Source organism: Cyprinodon tularosa, unplaced genomic scaffold (assembly GCF_016077235.1).
Source record: "Cyprinodon tularosa strain WSP-4 unplaced genomic scaffold, ASM1607723v1 ctg323, whole genome shotgun sequence".
Taxonomy (NCBI): domain Eukaryota; kingdom Metazoa; phylum Chordata; class Actinopteri; order Cyprinodontiformes; family Cyprinodontidae; genus Cyprinodon; species Cyprinodon tularosa.
Genome location: NW_024039034.1, coordinates 1067501 through 1084075, shown reverse-complemented (window position 1 = coordinate 1084075; position 16575 = coordinate 1067501). Strand labels below are relative to the sequence as shown.

Genomic DNA, 16575 nt, shown 5'->3' with positions numbered 1-16575 from the left:
ACACCAAACACAGACACTATCCCTAAATTATTGCTTTTTGCTCTGGCAGAACCACTGAATGCATTGGAATAAACAATGAAGCATAGCTCACAATGTTGATTTCTCTCTTTTATAAGATATTGTGTCCGCACAGATGGAGATAAATCAACTTTATTTAAAGGGATGAGTCCCGTGTGGGGTCTGTTGACATACTTCTGTGAAGCCACGCCCAATGTCTTCATGCTGGGGTTGCATTGGTGCACAGCACTGTCGACAGAACAGCATTGGCTGTTGTATTTCTCTCTCTCTTTTTTTGTTTTTTTTTTTGTTTTGTTTTTTCATAAGGGTCCCGAACTGCACATAGGTTTGGTATATTACATTTCAGTCTTGCAGGAAAGAAGATGGCGGCTGTCATTCATAATCCATTAAAATCGTAAGTAGGATTTATTTATGTATTTTTCAGAACATTAATATTGTAAGACTAATGATAGCGATGATTATATGTTGATCTCATATACAGATCAGGTTTCGCGCGCACTTGAATCGCTTCAGATTTCTCAGTCCCTTCCCATGGCTCTGCAGCCTTAGTAATGTAAAAGCATGTATATTATGCAAACACACGCACCTCCTAACTGCGATCACAATCGTGCATTTGGAAGGAAGTTGACCTCTTAATAAAGGAACAACTTTACATTGTGGAAACCATGTAAGTAAAATCTCTATCTTCATCCAATAAAGCAAAACTTGGAAGCTGCAAACTGACTTATCTTTTAACCGGTTAAAAGGGGTGGAACCTTCCCTCCCTTTGCTTAGTTTGACAAAAATAAATTAAAGTGAACAATTTTTATGTCAAACCTAGAGAAAAACAAAGTGCACAAAAATAAACACTCCAAATATGTGGAACATTTCATTGCTTGTCTTGTTCACTGCAATTACTTTAATCTTCCTCTGTTTAACTCATTCGTTGTTTTTATGTGGAGTTTTGCTTTAGGGATTGAAGCTTGAATTTTTATTTATTTATTTTTTCCAGCAGTGATAGGCATTAAGAACTGATCCTAACCATAAAGAAGGTTAAAGCATTATGATTCCTCCACCACCATGCCTCATTGTTAGTTTGCTGTTTTTATTTTTGTTGATGTGCAGTATTTATATATTTATCTTTTATTTTGACTTACCATTTAAAATTATGGGCTATTTTATACACATTATAAACATCTACACATTTTAAGAAACAGTTTTATTATCGATTTAGTTTATGGGGAATTGCTAATCCCCCTTAAACTGTCAGCCACTTTGCAGCCTTGTCCTTTTATCCATTTCAGAGTGGTTTCCATGCTTTTGCACTTTGTTACTGTGTTTTATGGTACATCTATTACTTAGAAAATGCATCTTCATCTTTCATTGCTGATGCTTACATTTGCTGATTTTTGTCAGAATCTGATTTAGAATCAGAGGAGGAAGCTATAGGATTAGGTGGATGGCAAGAAAGTCTTCAAAATAAAATACTTGTTGCTAAAACTCAGTCATAAATTATATATATAAAAGAAGAGTTTGATTTATGTAATACTTAACTCCATTATTAGCTTATTGTCTTTGGAGAAATGTATGTATAATTTCTTATTAGAAGCAAAACTTTTGGTAGAGTAAGAAGTAATTTTATATTTAAATCATTCTGGGGTATAAATAACTTCATATATAATAGGAGCAACAGAAAGAAAAACCCTTCTTTTCCAGTTTCACACTCATTTTAGCACAGCAGCCCAGTTAGCTGTCCAGGAAATATTTTGAGTAATAGTTATGTTAGAACTTTGTCTGTAACAGTATTTTCTGTAATTTTCCAACATTGATGGATGTTGGATCATAACTGATGGACACAATAATGAATGCTCCAGCAGGGATAACTCTCTGCATAAACTCACCGCATCATGTAGTAAAAAGCTATGGTTAGGCAGTAAAAATAAATAATTATTTTACCTGCTAAGATAAAGTCACTTTCCAAATTCCATTCTATATTTTAATATAGACTTAGACCCATATTTATTCATCCCTTGGAATTACTCCTTCAGGGAAATTCTGTTTCTAGTAGCTTAAATAGAGTAAAAAGGGTTAAAGCAAGATGCCATTAAAGATAAAAATACTACAGACAATATAAAAAGAGTGTATATAGTACAAAAAGCATAAGAAAATAAAAAAATTGTAATGTCCTGGAATATGTTTCCCTTAGATATAAAAGTATCTGCACAGTAGAGAGCCAAGTGAAGACTACAAACGAGTTGACTTGGGTTATTGCACTTGTGCTGCAGAGATGTACTGACCTTATAAATAAATAAAAAATGACACAGGCTACACAGTAATCGAATGATGAGGATTTGATAGCTTCACTTTCCATGATGCGTATATTTTAGCTTTACATTTTTTCACTGAAAAAAAATTCTCCAATCCTGCGATTGTCAAGGTTAAAAAACTGCTTTGAGCGGTTGTATTCCATCAAAACAGATTAAGACTGACAGTTTTAGGCTTTTGTGTATGTGGAGCAGCAGATTAGGGGCATCCCAGTATTTTTCCTGGGTCCATCTGTTAGGAGAAAGGTACATTGTAAGAAAAGGAGAGTGAATTGGGGGTGCGAGGGAGATCTGTCTGCCTTTCACAAGAACTAGACCCACTTATAATTCCTGTAAAACAGAGAAAACACCATGCATACATGTATGTCAACATATTACAAGCTGAGCATGGAATATTTCTGCTGAAATAAGGGTGATCTTCTCTACTTTGGTTCAAAACAGTCTATCATGGTGCTTGTCTGTCTGCAGGAGGCTTGACTAATCATAAACTACCCTCTTCTTCTCTGAGAAATGAATTTAAAGCGTCAGATCCTGGCAGTAAATACGTCTAGCCTTCACAGTCATGTTTAGCCATGCACGTTGCCTTGGGTAATAAAAAAAAAAAAAAATCAAGGATCTACAAAGACACCTTTGTGATGGAAACGTGGAGAGCCAGTGTGCGGATGGGGTTTTAATGAGCAGCCGATATGAAAAGTATTTAAATAAGTGCTGTGATTCATATGTAGAGGTGTAAATATTACATGACCCGCTGCCTTCCATGGTAAGGTCTGGATTTATAATGTAACAAAGATCTCAGGTGGGAAAGAGATTTGTTGGTGTTTTCAACAGAATTGAAAAAATGTGGGCTTGGGGGGGTTAGAGCAGAGGGTTTATGTATTAAGGGTTGTATTTGTTGTATACATGTGTTGCCCCTCCCCCTCCCGGTTTGTAGAAGGGGGAGTGAGTGATGGAGGTGGTGTGTGTGTGTGTGTGTGTGTGTGAGTGGCTACATTTAGGGTTTCTTGCATACATTTATGATGCACCCTGACTACAGGAGCAAATCCTGGCTTTTGTTTATCCAGACTATAAAAGAAGGGTTACTGGTGACCAGAAATAAAATTGCAAGAACAAATCTGTTTTTCTTATTCCGCACACAGAAACTCTACCTTTATTCATCACTCATGATTCTCTACAAGTTTAATATAGTCTGTAGAAACATTTTTTTTACATATTAAACAAAATCATCTCAATCTAGGCCCCAACCCCCTCATCTGCAACAGCATTTTCTCTGTAGCTCCTCTACATATCAGCCTTTCTTCTTTCGTCTCCACTTTTCCTTTGCTCTCATTTCTAATCGCTCTGTGCATGTGTGTGTGTGTGCTATAAACAAACTGAGTGCAATTACGCATAGACATATATGTGCGTTTGAGGAGGAATGAGCGTGGCGTGGTTTGAAAGGGAACACGTGTGCCCCAGGTCATGCCAGACTCTGTCCACCCCCACCTTATCAGCTTGTCCTGCTCCTTCACTTTCTCACATCCCCCACTCTGCTTCACCCACTGTTCAGATTCTAAAAAAAACTGCCATATTTACCCTCACACAAATATGAACTATATTCCATAGGGTTTTATATTATGTCTGCACACAATTTGTACCTTTAAGAGTTTGAAGATTCTTCTCGAAGAATATTTGTGAGGTCAGATGCTGAAAAACAATCTTGGCTCAAGTGTTCTTTTATATTCAAACGGTTTAGTTTTTGCGATCAGGAACCTGTGCAAACCAGTCAAGTTATTCTATTCAAACTCCCAAATCTATTGCCCCATTTGCACTACCCCTCTGAAACCAATCCGTGCTGAGTTTGGACGGAGCTTGGATCAGTTAACCATGCCGAGCTTGGTACCTTACGACTATTTAAAACATCAGGCTAGCACGGTTCCTCGCCTCCTAGTGACGATCTACGGTACTACTGCTCCCTTGGATTGAAGGAGGGAATCAAGCAAATCAAAGCGGCAGTGGCCGTAACATTCAGGAAGTTGTGTTTGGTTATAATTGTGATATTTTTTTGTTTGCGGACAGTCAGGCGAAGAAGGCAGCCTTTGGTAGCACCAAGCTCTTTGAAGCCATTTTTAAAAATGTAGTGCTGAGAAGATTTCGATTTTTGCTTACAGTTCTTCTTCTGTTTTGTGGCGCTTAGAGAGCAACTTACTGATGTGCATTACCGCCAATAGATGACGTGGCCTGGTCATGCGCTCTTTGGTTATCAGAGAACCCGGCGACAAATGAACCGTGCCCTGAACTAGTACTAGATTTAGCGCTGTTCGGTTGTTTCTGGCACGTTCCGCTTCCATTCACACTCAACAGTTGTCATGGTTACCATGCTCGGACCGCTCTCAGCACGGTTTCAAAAGGGTAGTGTATATGGGGCTTATGTCACTGTATGTGCGATGATGGAACAGGAGGGAACCACCACCTCACTGTTCCCATGACGATAAAAGGATTATTTTCTCCTAAATGTTTTGGTAGATTGAAACTTTAACAGTTCCTTTCATTGAAGGACTCAGGTAACCTGCAGTAGCAATATTGATATGTGCAGAACTGAGTCGAGTTCTACGTTATCAATCTGGGATTGCTGCCATTCAGTCTGTCCGTGAAAAGGAGAGACGTTTAGTACAATACTTCGAGCTGATTGGGTGACATGCCAGCGAGTACCTGCCTTCTATAACACGCTTTCAAATTCCAATTGTAGCAGCGAATCGTGACATTTCAGATGTGTGCAAGGAATAACAGGTGGGATGTGTTTTGTTTTTTTTCCAACGGCACTAGTAGCTCGTTTTTGCGACAGTAGACTGACAGGAAAGGAGGTGTGAGAGAGGGGGGGGCATGCTGCAAAGGACCACAGGCAGGATTCAAATCAGGGTCAGCAGCGTTGAGGACTAAGGCCTCCATCGGTTGTGCATGCTAACCACTGCGACACCTGCAATGTATACCATCGTTGGATGTTTACGGTGAAGTCATCATGTCATGGTGCAATGATTTTTGCACAATTTGGAAGACAAACCAGCACATAATCATTTTAAGCAACACAAGTTTTTAGAATATCGTCAACCCTCTAATTAATAAAAGAAATGAGTGTGTCCTCTAGCATAGCCATGTTTTTAATGCCCCAGCAAGGCCCTTCTGACTGTCATCATTCCTGCATGTCCCTCCCCAAAAACACTGCTGACGTGTCATTGGTCCGACTCGCTGGTTGTTACGAGATGGACGTATTAGCTGAAGTCTTTTAAGATGGATTTGTTGTAAGACTGAAAACTCAGATCTCGTGACAATCAAGCTCGCAGCACAAGGTTATGGCCTGAGGTAACCTACTGAAAAACATCTCCACACCATAATCTCTTTGGCCAAGTACTGGAAACTGTCAAATCCATTTTTGCCCACTGGTTTGTCCCATTTAACCAGTTTAGAGAAGATGCGTTCTATCTTCTAGAGTCAAGTGCTGGCAGGAAATTTGGGTAACAAGGTTCCACACCTTGATTCACTGGGAATGAATCATTTTTTCATGCTTGTGGAAGCACACAACCAAGGTGCTGTGTTGCATACACCTCTGGCCATGGAAAGGATGGCCAGAGTTTGAGCATGTGTCTCTGCAGGCTGTATCAGACAGCTACGTCTACATACAGTGTTGTAAGTGCTTGTGCAGTTTTAGCGCTCAGGCAGTCGTCTGAAGGCATTCTGTGGGGAAAGAAGGCAGCAACTGTTTGCTGCATGCTTGACTGACTGGTTAATGAATGGGAATGAATTAATAGATTTTTTGAGCCCTAACTGATCTGAAAAAAGGCAACAGATTTTTATCTGTTCCATGAATTTTTGGTTTGTTTCAGAGTTTGTCCAAAGTGTACAAACCATTTTGACATTGATCTTTTTTTTTTATTGAAAATGAAACCGTGTGAACTGATGACAATACAGTTTTAACACATGATATGCAGATTAATATAAATATAAATCTGAAACCAAATCAGCAATTATGATAATTGATAATTGTTCAAAGCCTTAAAATGATACTGTATTAAACCTCCATAACCTTTGGAGTTGTGTCTGATCGGGTGTTTTTTTTAGGATTGTTCAGTATTTGTTTACTAAAGGGTGTTATTTATTACTGGTGATTTACAGCAGCGATGATAAGAGCTAATTTAGAGTTAAATCATCTGCTGCTTTTTTTTCTGGATGTGATTGTACTGTTCTAACACACCGTCCAAATCCTACTGCTAGACCAGATTTACCTGTATATTCATGGAAAGGTTGTCTATAAAAGATTTAAAGCTTGAAATATTCAACTAGCTGGTTTGTGGAAATCTGGTTAGTTTAAAAAAAAGCAAGTGTGAACAGTTTTTCTCTCATATCCCTCTTAAATGTAAATTAACATTTTTTTTCCCCAACCAGTAGTTGTCAGATTTCCATTTATCTTCCTCTCTAAAAGATCGTACCTGGATCTCTTAAATGCAAAGTGAGCCAAAGTTGGTGAAAGGATGCTCAGTCCATCATAGGGACATTGTATGGTAATGGTAAGACACACAGATGACCCCTGTGTAAGTATGGAAGCATTCTTTCACGCACAAAAAAATGCACAACTGCAAATTCAATTAGTGTCCAGGAAGTTGTTGTCTAGGAGGAATGTTCCTTCTCTGACGTGACAAACTATGCTTACATAACGTCTAAAGCTTTAACCAGCCTCATGTTTAACAAATGGGCACAAAACAGAAGCATCAAGTCTCTAAATCTAGTTTTAAAGGGAAGTATCTGAACATACAGAACACATACAAATGTGTACAAATACCCGGTGTTTATGGAAAGCTGTTTTGGTCATTAATCACATGCTTTCCAGAACCACCTGGGAGATAATTACCCTTAAAAGTTCGGAGTTTTTTTATTTTTATTATTGCTACTAAGTGATAAAAAAAAAAATTGCAGCATGCATTTAAAAGATGGTTTTCATGAAGTGTTAAATTAAACCGCTCGTCTTGCTTGTTTTACAAGTGCAAAACCAATGCAAATAAGTAATGCATAGGTAACCCAGGGTCTTATAGGATTACTGAGCATATTAGCTTTCCATACACTCCCAAAAGTATTGAAAACAACCAACAAACTTACAAAGCAGCTCAGTTATGTAAGAATTTATGGTGCTGCTCGGCCGAGATACATACAGCCAGCATGATGAAAAAGATGGAAACAAAAAATGAGGAGAAGAAACGCCGGCAAGTCCACACACACATTTCAGTTCAGGGAACAAATAGTGACAGCAGAGATAATGTTTTACCTCTGGGAATGTGAGTAATGTGACAGGAAGTCCCTTCTAAAGATGTGCATTGTGACTGCTGCTCTCATTCTGTATAAACAGTACGTATAAACAACACCCGTTGCATTCCTCCATTCTGTAGGTCTGTTTGACCCAAAACTTCTGTCAACAAGCTTCACATGAAGCTGAGCAACTAGCAGCTTTCTCCTTATAAAATCCATGAACTTGGAATATACACAAGAATGAAATCTCTCACAATTATAGTGATGCTGCTTCAAGAAGCAGCAATTCGACATCTTTTAAGGGATTTTGTCTAAATCTGGTGTGAATATTATCAACTTTTTCAACCTGTTAGCTTGTACGTAACAGAACACCAAATAGTTAAGTTAGTTATTGTAAGATGAAAACTAATGTTTAGACCATGCATCTTGTTTTCCATTAATATTGGTGAATTCCAGCTTGGTGGTGTAATAGAACTGAACCTTTGCAGTATGTCCAGTCATGACATTTGAACTCAACTAAATATTTCACTGCCCAATGTTTGTGGCATCACAACTAAAGTGAAACAATTGGAGGCAACAGCAACTCATCCAGTAAGCGGTATTCAACATAATCCACAGAGCAGGGTCACCAATGAGTGTTGTGTGCAGAGCACACTGGGTTTCTCCAAACTTCATATAGCCTTTAGATTAGGTAAAGAGCAGTGCATAGAAAGTGTGCTGGAAATGGTTTCCATTGCCAATGGACTACATTCAAGTCTTTTATCATCACAGAGTGTAATGCAAAGTTTTTAATGTAGTAGTGTAAAATATAGCAGTGGTGGTATGAGTGAGATGCATTATACTTCTCTAGCCAGAAATCCTTCCTTAATAAAGCTAATCCTGATTTATGTAATTTTATTAGTCAATAATTAACACAAAAGGTTTAGCTGTATGAATTTAAGTCCAACACTCCTCCTTATTGTTTATTTGCACAGCATGAGACATTCTAGTGAAACTACAGAAACCAGTCTTTACAGATGCTAATTACTTAAAATACAACTTCAATAAAGGATATTCACTATACAGTGCCATATCAACATACCATATCATGTAGACTTTAATTCCTTTCATTCAGATTTTTCTGTGATAAAACAAGGGATACAATGTAGAGCATACAAAAAAGTATTTTTCTGGATTTTTTGAGAAAAGGAGATAATTGATTTGTCAAAGATGTATCCATGTTCCTTAGGAAGCTAAGTCCAAGACCATGTTAAACTGTCAATATAATGCACCTTTTTTCTGAAATGAAGTGCTACTTTTAACACCAGATGAGGACAGCTTTCAAAAGAATCCACTTTGACCCACTGAATATTTTAGCTAAAGGATTGGGATGAAGATTTATTTTTTGCCATTTGAGAAAAGATTTTTTTCAATGTTTTTCACATTGTTGCTGGATACCGTTAATCCTGGCTTCTTTGATTCAGTCCCTAGAGAAACATTTAGAAATACACTGTTTTTGTAAATATTTTCAGTTAGAGTTGATGATATGTGATAGGTGATATGAAATCATCAGCCTTGCAGAATTGCATGTAATTGTTCTAACAATACATTGGAAGAGCAACAAAACATTATCACAAAGGAAAAGCTGAAATCAAGGAAACATGCTTCATATTGCTGTGATTGATAGCATAAATAAGACTATAAAACTGTGGGTAGGTCCTTTTCCACAAATAAATGTCTTCTTGATGTGTTACAGATGTTGAATAAATGAAGCATCCGCTTTTGAGCGAAATTAAATTTAGTCTGATGCGTATTGCCGTTTTCTTGGCCATCTCTGGAGCTGTTTACAACCAAAGCTATCTGTGTTCTTGTTTTTTATGATTTGCTGGATTCAGGCTTGGTGACCAGTTTTATAAAGAGGCCATTGAACACTGTCGCAGCTACAATGCCCGCCTCTGTGCTGAGCGCAGCGTGCGGATGCCCTTCTTGGACTCTCAAACTGGTGTGGCTCAGAACAACTGCTACATCTGGATGGAAAAGCGTCACCGCCGACCAGGTAACAACATCTTAAGGGCTAAAAAATCTGCCTGGTCCTGAAAAAAAAAATTATGAAAAAATCTGTTCTTCTTAGAGATTTGTGACTAGTTATATTTTGCAACCCATCTAAAAAAAATGCATACTCTAATGTGTATCTGATTTGACTTAAAATGTGTTACTACAGAGTCTTTGCACAGAAAAAGGGAGCCGTCTGCTGAGCCAATAGTGCAGCAGATATTAGCCAACCTTAAAAAGGAACCGTGCAAATGTCAGCAAAGAGCGTTTCATTTTGCTTTCCTCAGCAGAGATGGTTACAAATAAGTTACTAGCTGCAGTATTATTATTTAGCAGGTGCTGAAATAATCAGAACAGTCTAGCACCAATAACCATGCTAGGAAGGAATATTTAATATCCTCTCAGTTTTATCCAATAAAATGGCTAATCAAAGTAAAGGTCTTCCTTCTATTCCTTCAAACAGCTAAGAAACGTGGTCAGAAATAGAGAATGGTTTCTCCAATTAATGTGATATCAACCGTCAGAACAGTATAAATGAACAGTTTATTCCATTCACATTGACAAAAGTTCTTATTTGAAGCCGCCTTTTTGAATTTTGAACTAAAGCTGATTCTTGGACCTCCAACTTTCAATGCCACAATTTGAACTTAAGTTGATCTTAAATTTAATATAGGGCTGAAACAATCAGATTAATCAGAATTAATTAATTATTGAAATGTTCATCAACTAATGTAGTAATTGATTAATCATTAACTTGAGTATAGAGACTGTAAAACATGCATTTAGCTGATAGAGCGACCCACTAAGTGCAGTAAGATTGTAAATAAAAAATTCTGAAAACAATTTGCATTCAAGAATAAAAAAATGTTTCCATCTGCCAAAATGCTCTATCCAGAACTTCACAGGTGGATTAATCAATTTGCAAAATAATCTGTAGTTGCAGCCCTAATTTAATATTTGCTTTAAGATTATTTTTCAATTTCAATTTCTTCAATCTGTCAAAATGACAGTAAATATTCCCATGTTCCTCTGATTGATTTATATTACTTGAAATATACAGTTCTATGCAGATTTTCTTTGCATCAGCTTGCCAAATAAATGAACGTCAACTCAGGAAAGACTATCATAAAGATAGAAATATCAAACTATTTTGTAGATTCATGCCAGTTCTTTTATTCTGCATCTAATCTTAGAATAATCCATGGAGACATATCAGCTCAATGCCTGAGCTGTTTAATTTATACATACGTAAGACAAACTTAACATTAAGTATGTGCATCTCATGAAAGTCCGTCACTGATTAATCCTGCACCAGGCATTCAGAATTCACCATGAACGCGCGGTTTCTCTGCAAAAGCGAAGAGAACAATCTGCTTCTTACTGAGATCTGGACATAAATAGCCCACTCTCCATCTTGTATGCAAAGCCCTTGAGGCCACACCCTATACTTTGTGGCAGACCTAACTCGCATTATATGAATTTATTCTAGGTTGATGCCTCCCCTCCTTCTCTTGACTTTTTTTCTGTCTGTGCTCATGTGGATATAATTAAACCAATAGGAAATGAGGATTATATGCATACAAGGAATAAAATTCATTAAAGTTAAATATGTTTTCTATGACATCCTACAATCTAAACATTAAGATTCTCAATCTCAAAATACATTGTTTCAGATATCTATCTGATTTGTATCTATCTATCTTAAATCACAAATTACTAAGACGTTATTATTGATTGTGAAAATGATTATACCCTTTAAGGTTGCCATCACTAACATGTAAATGATCGTTAATATCATTTGTGTGTGTGTCGGTCCAGGCCAGGCGGCGGGGCAGATGTATACATACCCTGCTCGGTGCTGGAGGAAAAAGAGGCAACTCCACCCCCCCCTGGATCCCCAGCTTCGCCTGTGTGAGCTTCGGTTAGGTAAAGCAAACAACACAGCCATGCAGAATTAGACACAAAATGAAAAACCCTGAAAGCTGCAAAGGATGGTTACACCAGATATTTTACTTGTGTATCTCTAATTTTTGCTTGCAACCTTCTCTTAAGGCTTGTGTGTATACATACTCTGCTTGTTTTATTAATTCTTGCTATCAGGCCATCTGGCTTTGGTTAGCCTCTCTCTCACCAGGTCTTCAGGTTCATTCACTCCTTCGAATCAATGCCCCCTCTCACTGTTCTGTGGATGTTCTCACACGCACGCCCCGACACACGGACACACACACACACATATATATATATATATATATATATATATATATATATATATATATATATGTACATATGACTTCTGCTCCCCCACTGCAGCTCAGGAGCACCCTAACTGGGCCTCTATAATCATTTGTCCATGAGGCATTAAAATACAGCTTAGCCTTTTGAGAAGGCAGTATGTGTTTCATTTTGTTAGCTCTCATCCCTGCCTGCACCATGCATTTTGTCTTATGGGGGATTTGAAAGTGGAATACCAAGGAACCCGATAAGAGGAGGAATAGAGGGGATTCTTTGTTTCTTCTCTCTACCACTATTGTTCCCCCTTCTGTGTCTTCCAGATGCAATGTAATACTCCAAAGTGTTCTGCAAAGAATGAGTTTTCTTTATGCAGAGGAAATTGAGTCCTTCTTTGTGTAAAAACATGGTAAAAAAAAAAACTCCCCAGAGCTGCAACTGAGCAACCAACCCATCTGTAATACCAAAAAGGTGAAGGGATTGTTTAGACTATATATGATAAGACAGCAGAAGAATTTGAATTCTTTCCTGCAGGGCTTTCTCAAATGCTTTTTTTTTAATGTCTCCTGAACAAAGGCTTGTGTGTTCGAATAGGTACACAGAGGATCAGCTTTGAAATAATATCAGTTCTCATTCTTGTACCTCATTTGCTTTGTGTTTTGGACACCAGAGCAGAACTTTTGTGAAGAAGTCTGGAACCAATTTTCTTTCTGAAGCATATGACTAAAGAAAAGAGCTAGACTGCATTTTGTTGTAACACTGCATCCCAAAATGCTGTGACATACGATGCAGATCAAAACATTTACTTTAAAATGACAGATGAAATCAGCTCCTGTTCATGAAGTGAACAGTAATCCTACTATCCTGGGTAGGATGGGACTCCTGTGCTGACTCCGGACAGCCTTTAGCCCTCCGGGCGTCATTTATAAAGACTACAGCCTTCCTTATACCAAAACATTTGCATCTGCCGCACACAGGAAGCATGTGACATTCATAACTGGCCTTAGAGCAAATGCAACTTTAAATACAGTTTGGAAGGAGACCTAAATGGAAGAAAGGCTGTGATGTAGGCTACACACCCATGCAAAGCATTTCATTCAGGACACTAAAAGGTTGCCGACTGCTCAGTTAGTTTAAGATCCCCCCACTGATAGCAGCAACAGATTCCAGAAAAGTTGAATCATTTGATTTGATAATAATGGAAAAAATTGCCCTAAACAACATTTTACAAATGGTTGACAGCAAACTAACAAAATAAATATGAAGTGTTTTTTGTTTGTTTGTTTGTAAGATCACCATCTCTTTATGAAAAGAGATTTCAGATAAAACGGATACAGACTCAGAATCCCCTCTGAGGCAGAGCGAGATTAAGAAAGAAAACATAAATTTGTGCTAAAGTTTAATGAATCAAACATAAGGAAAGTAAGTTTAAAATAAAATCAAACACACAACATCCTGTGCAAATAAGAAAAAGAATGACACATAGCTCATGGTTTGTGGGTAACTCCTTCAATGTTGAATTTAAACAGTGAGAGGAGATATATATTTTCTATTTAATGCCAACAGTCAAGAGGAAACAAAGTACTGTCCAAAATTTTATACAGTTTAGAACTATTTTTAGCAGCAGTAGCTTGAAGTAGTTATTTTCTCCCTCGGATAATTGAGGAGGAATTTAAGGTTTCCAGACATTTGTTTCCGCACATTTCTTAAGGTCCTAGATATTTCTGTCAGTTTAGGTATTGACTGCTCTTTTTTTACACTATTGTGTTTCTACGGTAGTTTTCCTTTTGTGTTAAGGATCAATTTCTTGTTGAAGACCAAATATCAGGGTTTGGCTGATAGACAGGTATTAGGCAGGCAGTTCTATATTTAGAGGAATGAATGAGATCCTGATCTGCAAAAACAGATCATCCTGACCTGAAAGATGGTAAAAAGTTAATAGGTTAGTGTTTTGTTTTGTTTTTTTCAATAAATATTGCTTCATTAATCAGAGCCTATGACCAACTTCGCTAATCTTTCCAAAAAAAATATCTCCAAAATATTTTAGTTAATTAGAGAAAAGCTTAGCAAACATTAATTACACCTTTATTAACATAACTAACAGCCCAAACTGGCTGTTAAGTCTGCATAATGATTGAAACCTTGGTTGGAAACAAAATAAGATTTTTTAATGTCACTGCTTTTATTATAGTTTTCATATTTACCTGTTTGCTGTAGACTAGAGCAGCTCCCTGATGCCCTGCAGCATGTTTTAGCCCATACCTGCGCTGGGCAGATTCAGCTGATGTATATATAGAGTGACGTGACAGCCGGGGCTGCAGGAGGGAGTTAAAAATCCTGTCTTTCCCACAGAAATTGAAAATAGGCTTTATAAAATAAGAAAAGCAATAGAGGAGAGGGTGAAAAAAAAGGAAGAGTAAACATCTGCTTGCTCACTTTAAGTAAAACACACATTTGAATGGAATATTAGCAGCAACAGCTGTCTCAGTGTGAAGACAGCACATCAGGATATATTTACGAACAATGGATTCCTTGTAAAGTTGGAACTGTGAAGATATCTTTATTTATACTGGAAAACAATGTCTTACTCAATGATTTACCATCATATTACTGAAGGTTAAAACGTGTCAAATAAAACAGATGAAGTGAGTAATATAAATGAAAGGTCTTGATTGAATTATTAATCAGAGTTTAAGTATTAAACAATTTAGTTCGGGTTACATTGAATTATTTGTGGAAAAAGGAAAACGTATGGTCATCACTTGATTATCTAATTCAATGCATTTGGGAAAAACCAAAACACAAGGTATAGACAGATATGTCACTCTTCGTGATCCTTCCAGTTCCAGTGGCATAAACACAACAATATGATGAGCAGTATTAGAAAAGATACCCATACGTTGATGCATTCTGCCTTAAAATGCTTTTTGCATGATGGAGGTTTAATAATTCCAACTAAAATATCAGAGTTTCTAGAGTTAACCCCCCCCAAACTACTGTCTAAGTTATACAGGACACTGACTAAACTGGATGATACAATATCTCTTCCTATTACTAAATGGGAGGAGGATTTATCAGTCAGCCTTGAACAAAACATCTGGGCTCAGATATGTCTAAGAACTTTTAACATGACCAGAAACCCCAATTTACAATTAATACAATACAAAATCCTCCACAGAGTGCACTATACAGGTCAAAGATTATTCAAGATGGGTTTTGCGCAATCTAACATCTGTCCACAGTGCACAGGCAATCGACTTGATAATTATTTTCACGCGCTATGGTTATGCACGCCGGTTCAGAGATTCTGGGTACAGGTATGTAAGGATCTATCACTGTGCCTGGGTTGTAAAATCCTAATTTCCCCTTCAGTTTGCTTGCTGGGTGACTTTGAGGGAAGCTCTATGGGAAAAAAATCGGTTTGCTTGGCATTCACTGCATTATGTATCGCAAAGAAAACTATCCTCATGAATTGGAAGAGTAAGGATAAACTCAACATCAATCAGTACAGAGATCTGTTGTTGGATCATATTAATCTTGAGACAGCATCTGCATCCCCATCAGACCGATCTCTCTGGGCTCCCTTGATCGGCTCCATCACTTAGTGTAGTGGGGGGCTATGGGGTGCGTCTTGTGGGGCGCGGGGGCTAGTTCGGGGGTCCTTGGGTCCTGGGGGCTCGGGGGGGTGCTCGGAGCGGGGTGCCTGGCGGGTCTGGCCCGGGGGACTGTTGCGTCGGGGCGGGGTCTGGGGCGCCGCGGGGGGGTCCGGCGGCGGCCGCGTGCGGTGCTCTTGGGGGGTTCCGTGGTGGCGGACGTGGGCTACTGGCCTGGTGGCTGTGCTGCTGCTGGGTGGGGCTGGGCGCCGGGCATCGGTTCTTTTGTGGTGCTGGCCGGGGTGCTTCTGCTCTGCGGGGCGTCGGGGCGTGCCTCGTCTTCCGGTGCCGGGTTTCGGTGGTTGGCCGTGGTGCTTGCCGTGGTTGCGTCGTCCGGGGGGGGCGTGGGTGGTCGCGCCTGTGGCCGGGGTTCGTGTGTGTCTGTTGTGGGCGGGTTGCGGGCGTCGGGGGTCCCTTTGGAGTGCCCCCGGGTCGGGGTGTGGCTTCGCTCTGTTGGGGCGGGTGCCGGTGACGCGTGGTGCGGTGCATCGTGCGCGGCTTGGGAGTGGAGGGTTGCTCGGTGTTTGGCGGCGGGGGGGGGGGACGGGCCGCGTGGCCGTCCTCCTCTCGGCGGCCTGTGGGCGGTGCGGGGCCGGAGCGGGGTGGGTCGTGCTGCTTTCGCGCCGGGCGCGGCGGGGGTGGTGGGGTCGCGTCTGCTGCTTTCTTTTTGCTGCTTGTGCCGGCTTCTGGCGGCTGGGGCGGCCTTGCTGCTCTGGCTCTCTGGCGTGCGCCGGGTGGGGCTGCTCTGTCCTTTGCTTTGCCTTGCGGCTGTGTTTGCTGTGGTCGGTGGGGGCGGGGTGGTTTCGTTGTGTTTTTGGGTGGGGGAGTCCGCCTGGGGGCTTGGTTGGTGCCGTCGGTTCGTCCTTGTCGGCCTTCCGGTGTTGTTTCTGTTGGGGCTGCTCGGGCCCCCGCATGCCGGCGGTGCGCTGCCGGGGGGATTCCTGTTCGGCGGGCTTGCCTGTCTCCTGGGAGGGCAGGCATGTTGACTTTTCTGGGGAGGAGCATCTGGGTGGAGGGGTCCTCGTGGTGTGGCGGTGGGTGTTGGGCACTGGCTTGTTTGCGGCCGTTCT

The 16575-nt window shown here is 39.8% G+C and overlaps 1 protein-coding gene across 2 annotated transcripts in view; it reads left to right on the top strand.

Moving 5' to 3' along the window:
* Nucleotides 1-271: 271 nt before the first annotated feature.
* The window catches only part of dpf3 (D4, zinc and double PHD fingers, family 3), a 31966-nt gene continuing 15662 nt past the window's right edge, over nt 272-16575 (top strand). For both annotated transcript variants that reach the window (XM_038293227.1, XM_038293228.1), the window contains exons 1-3: nt 272-412; nt 9467-9627; nt 11442-11549. In XM_038293227.1, the coding sequence (XP_038149155.1) occupies nt 381-412; nt 9467-9627; nt 11442-11549 (301 nt within the window). In that variant the 5' untranslated portion in view covers nt 272-380. The remainder of the gene's footprint in view (nt 413-9466; nt 9628-11441; nt 11550-16575) is intronic.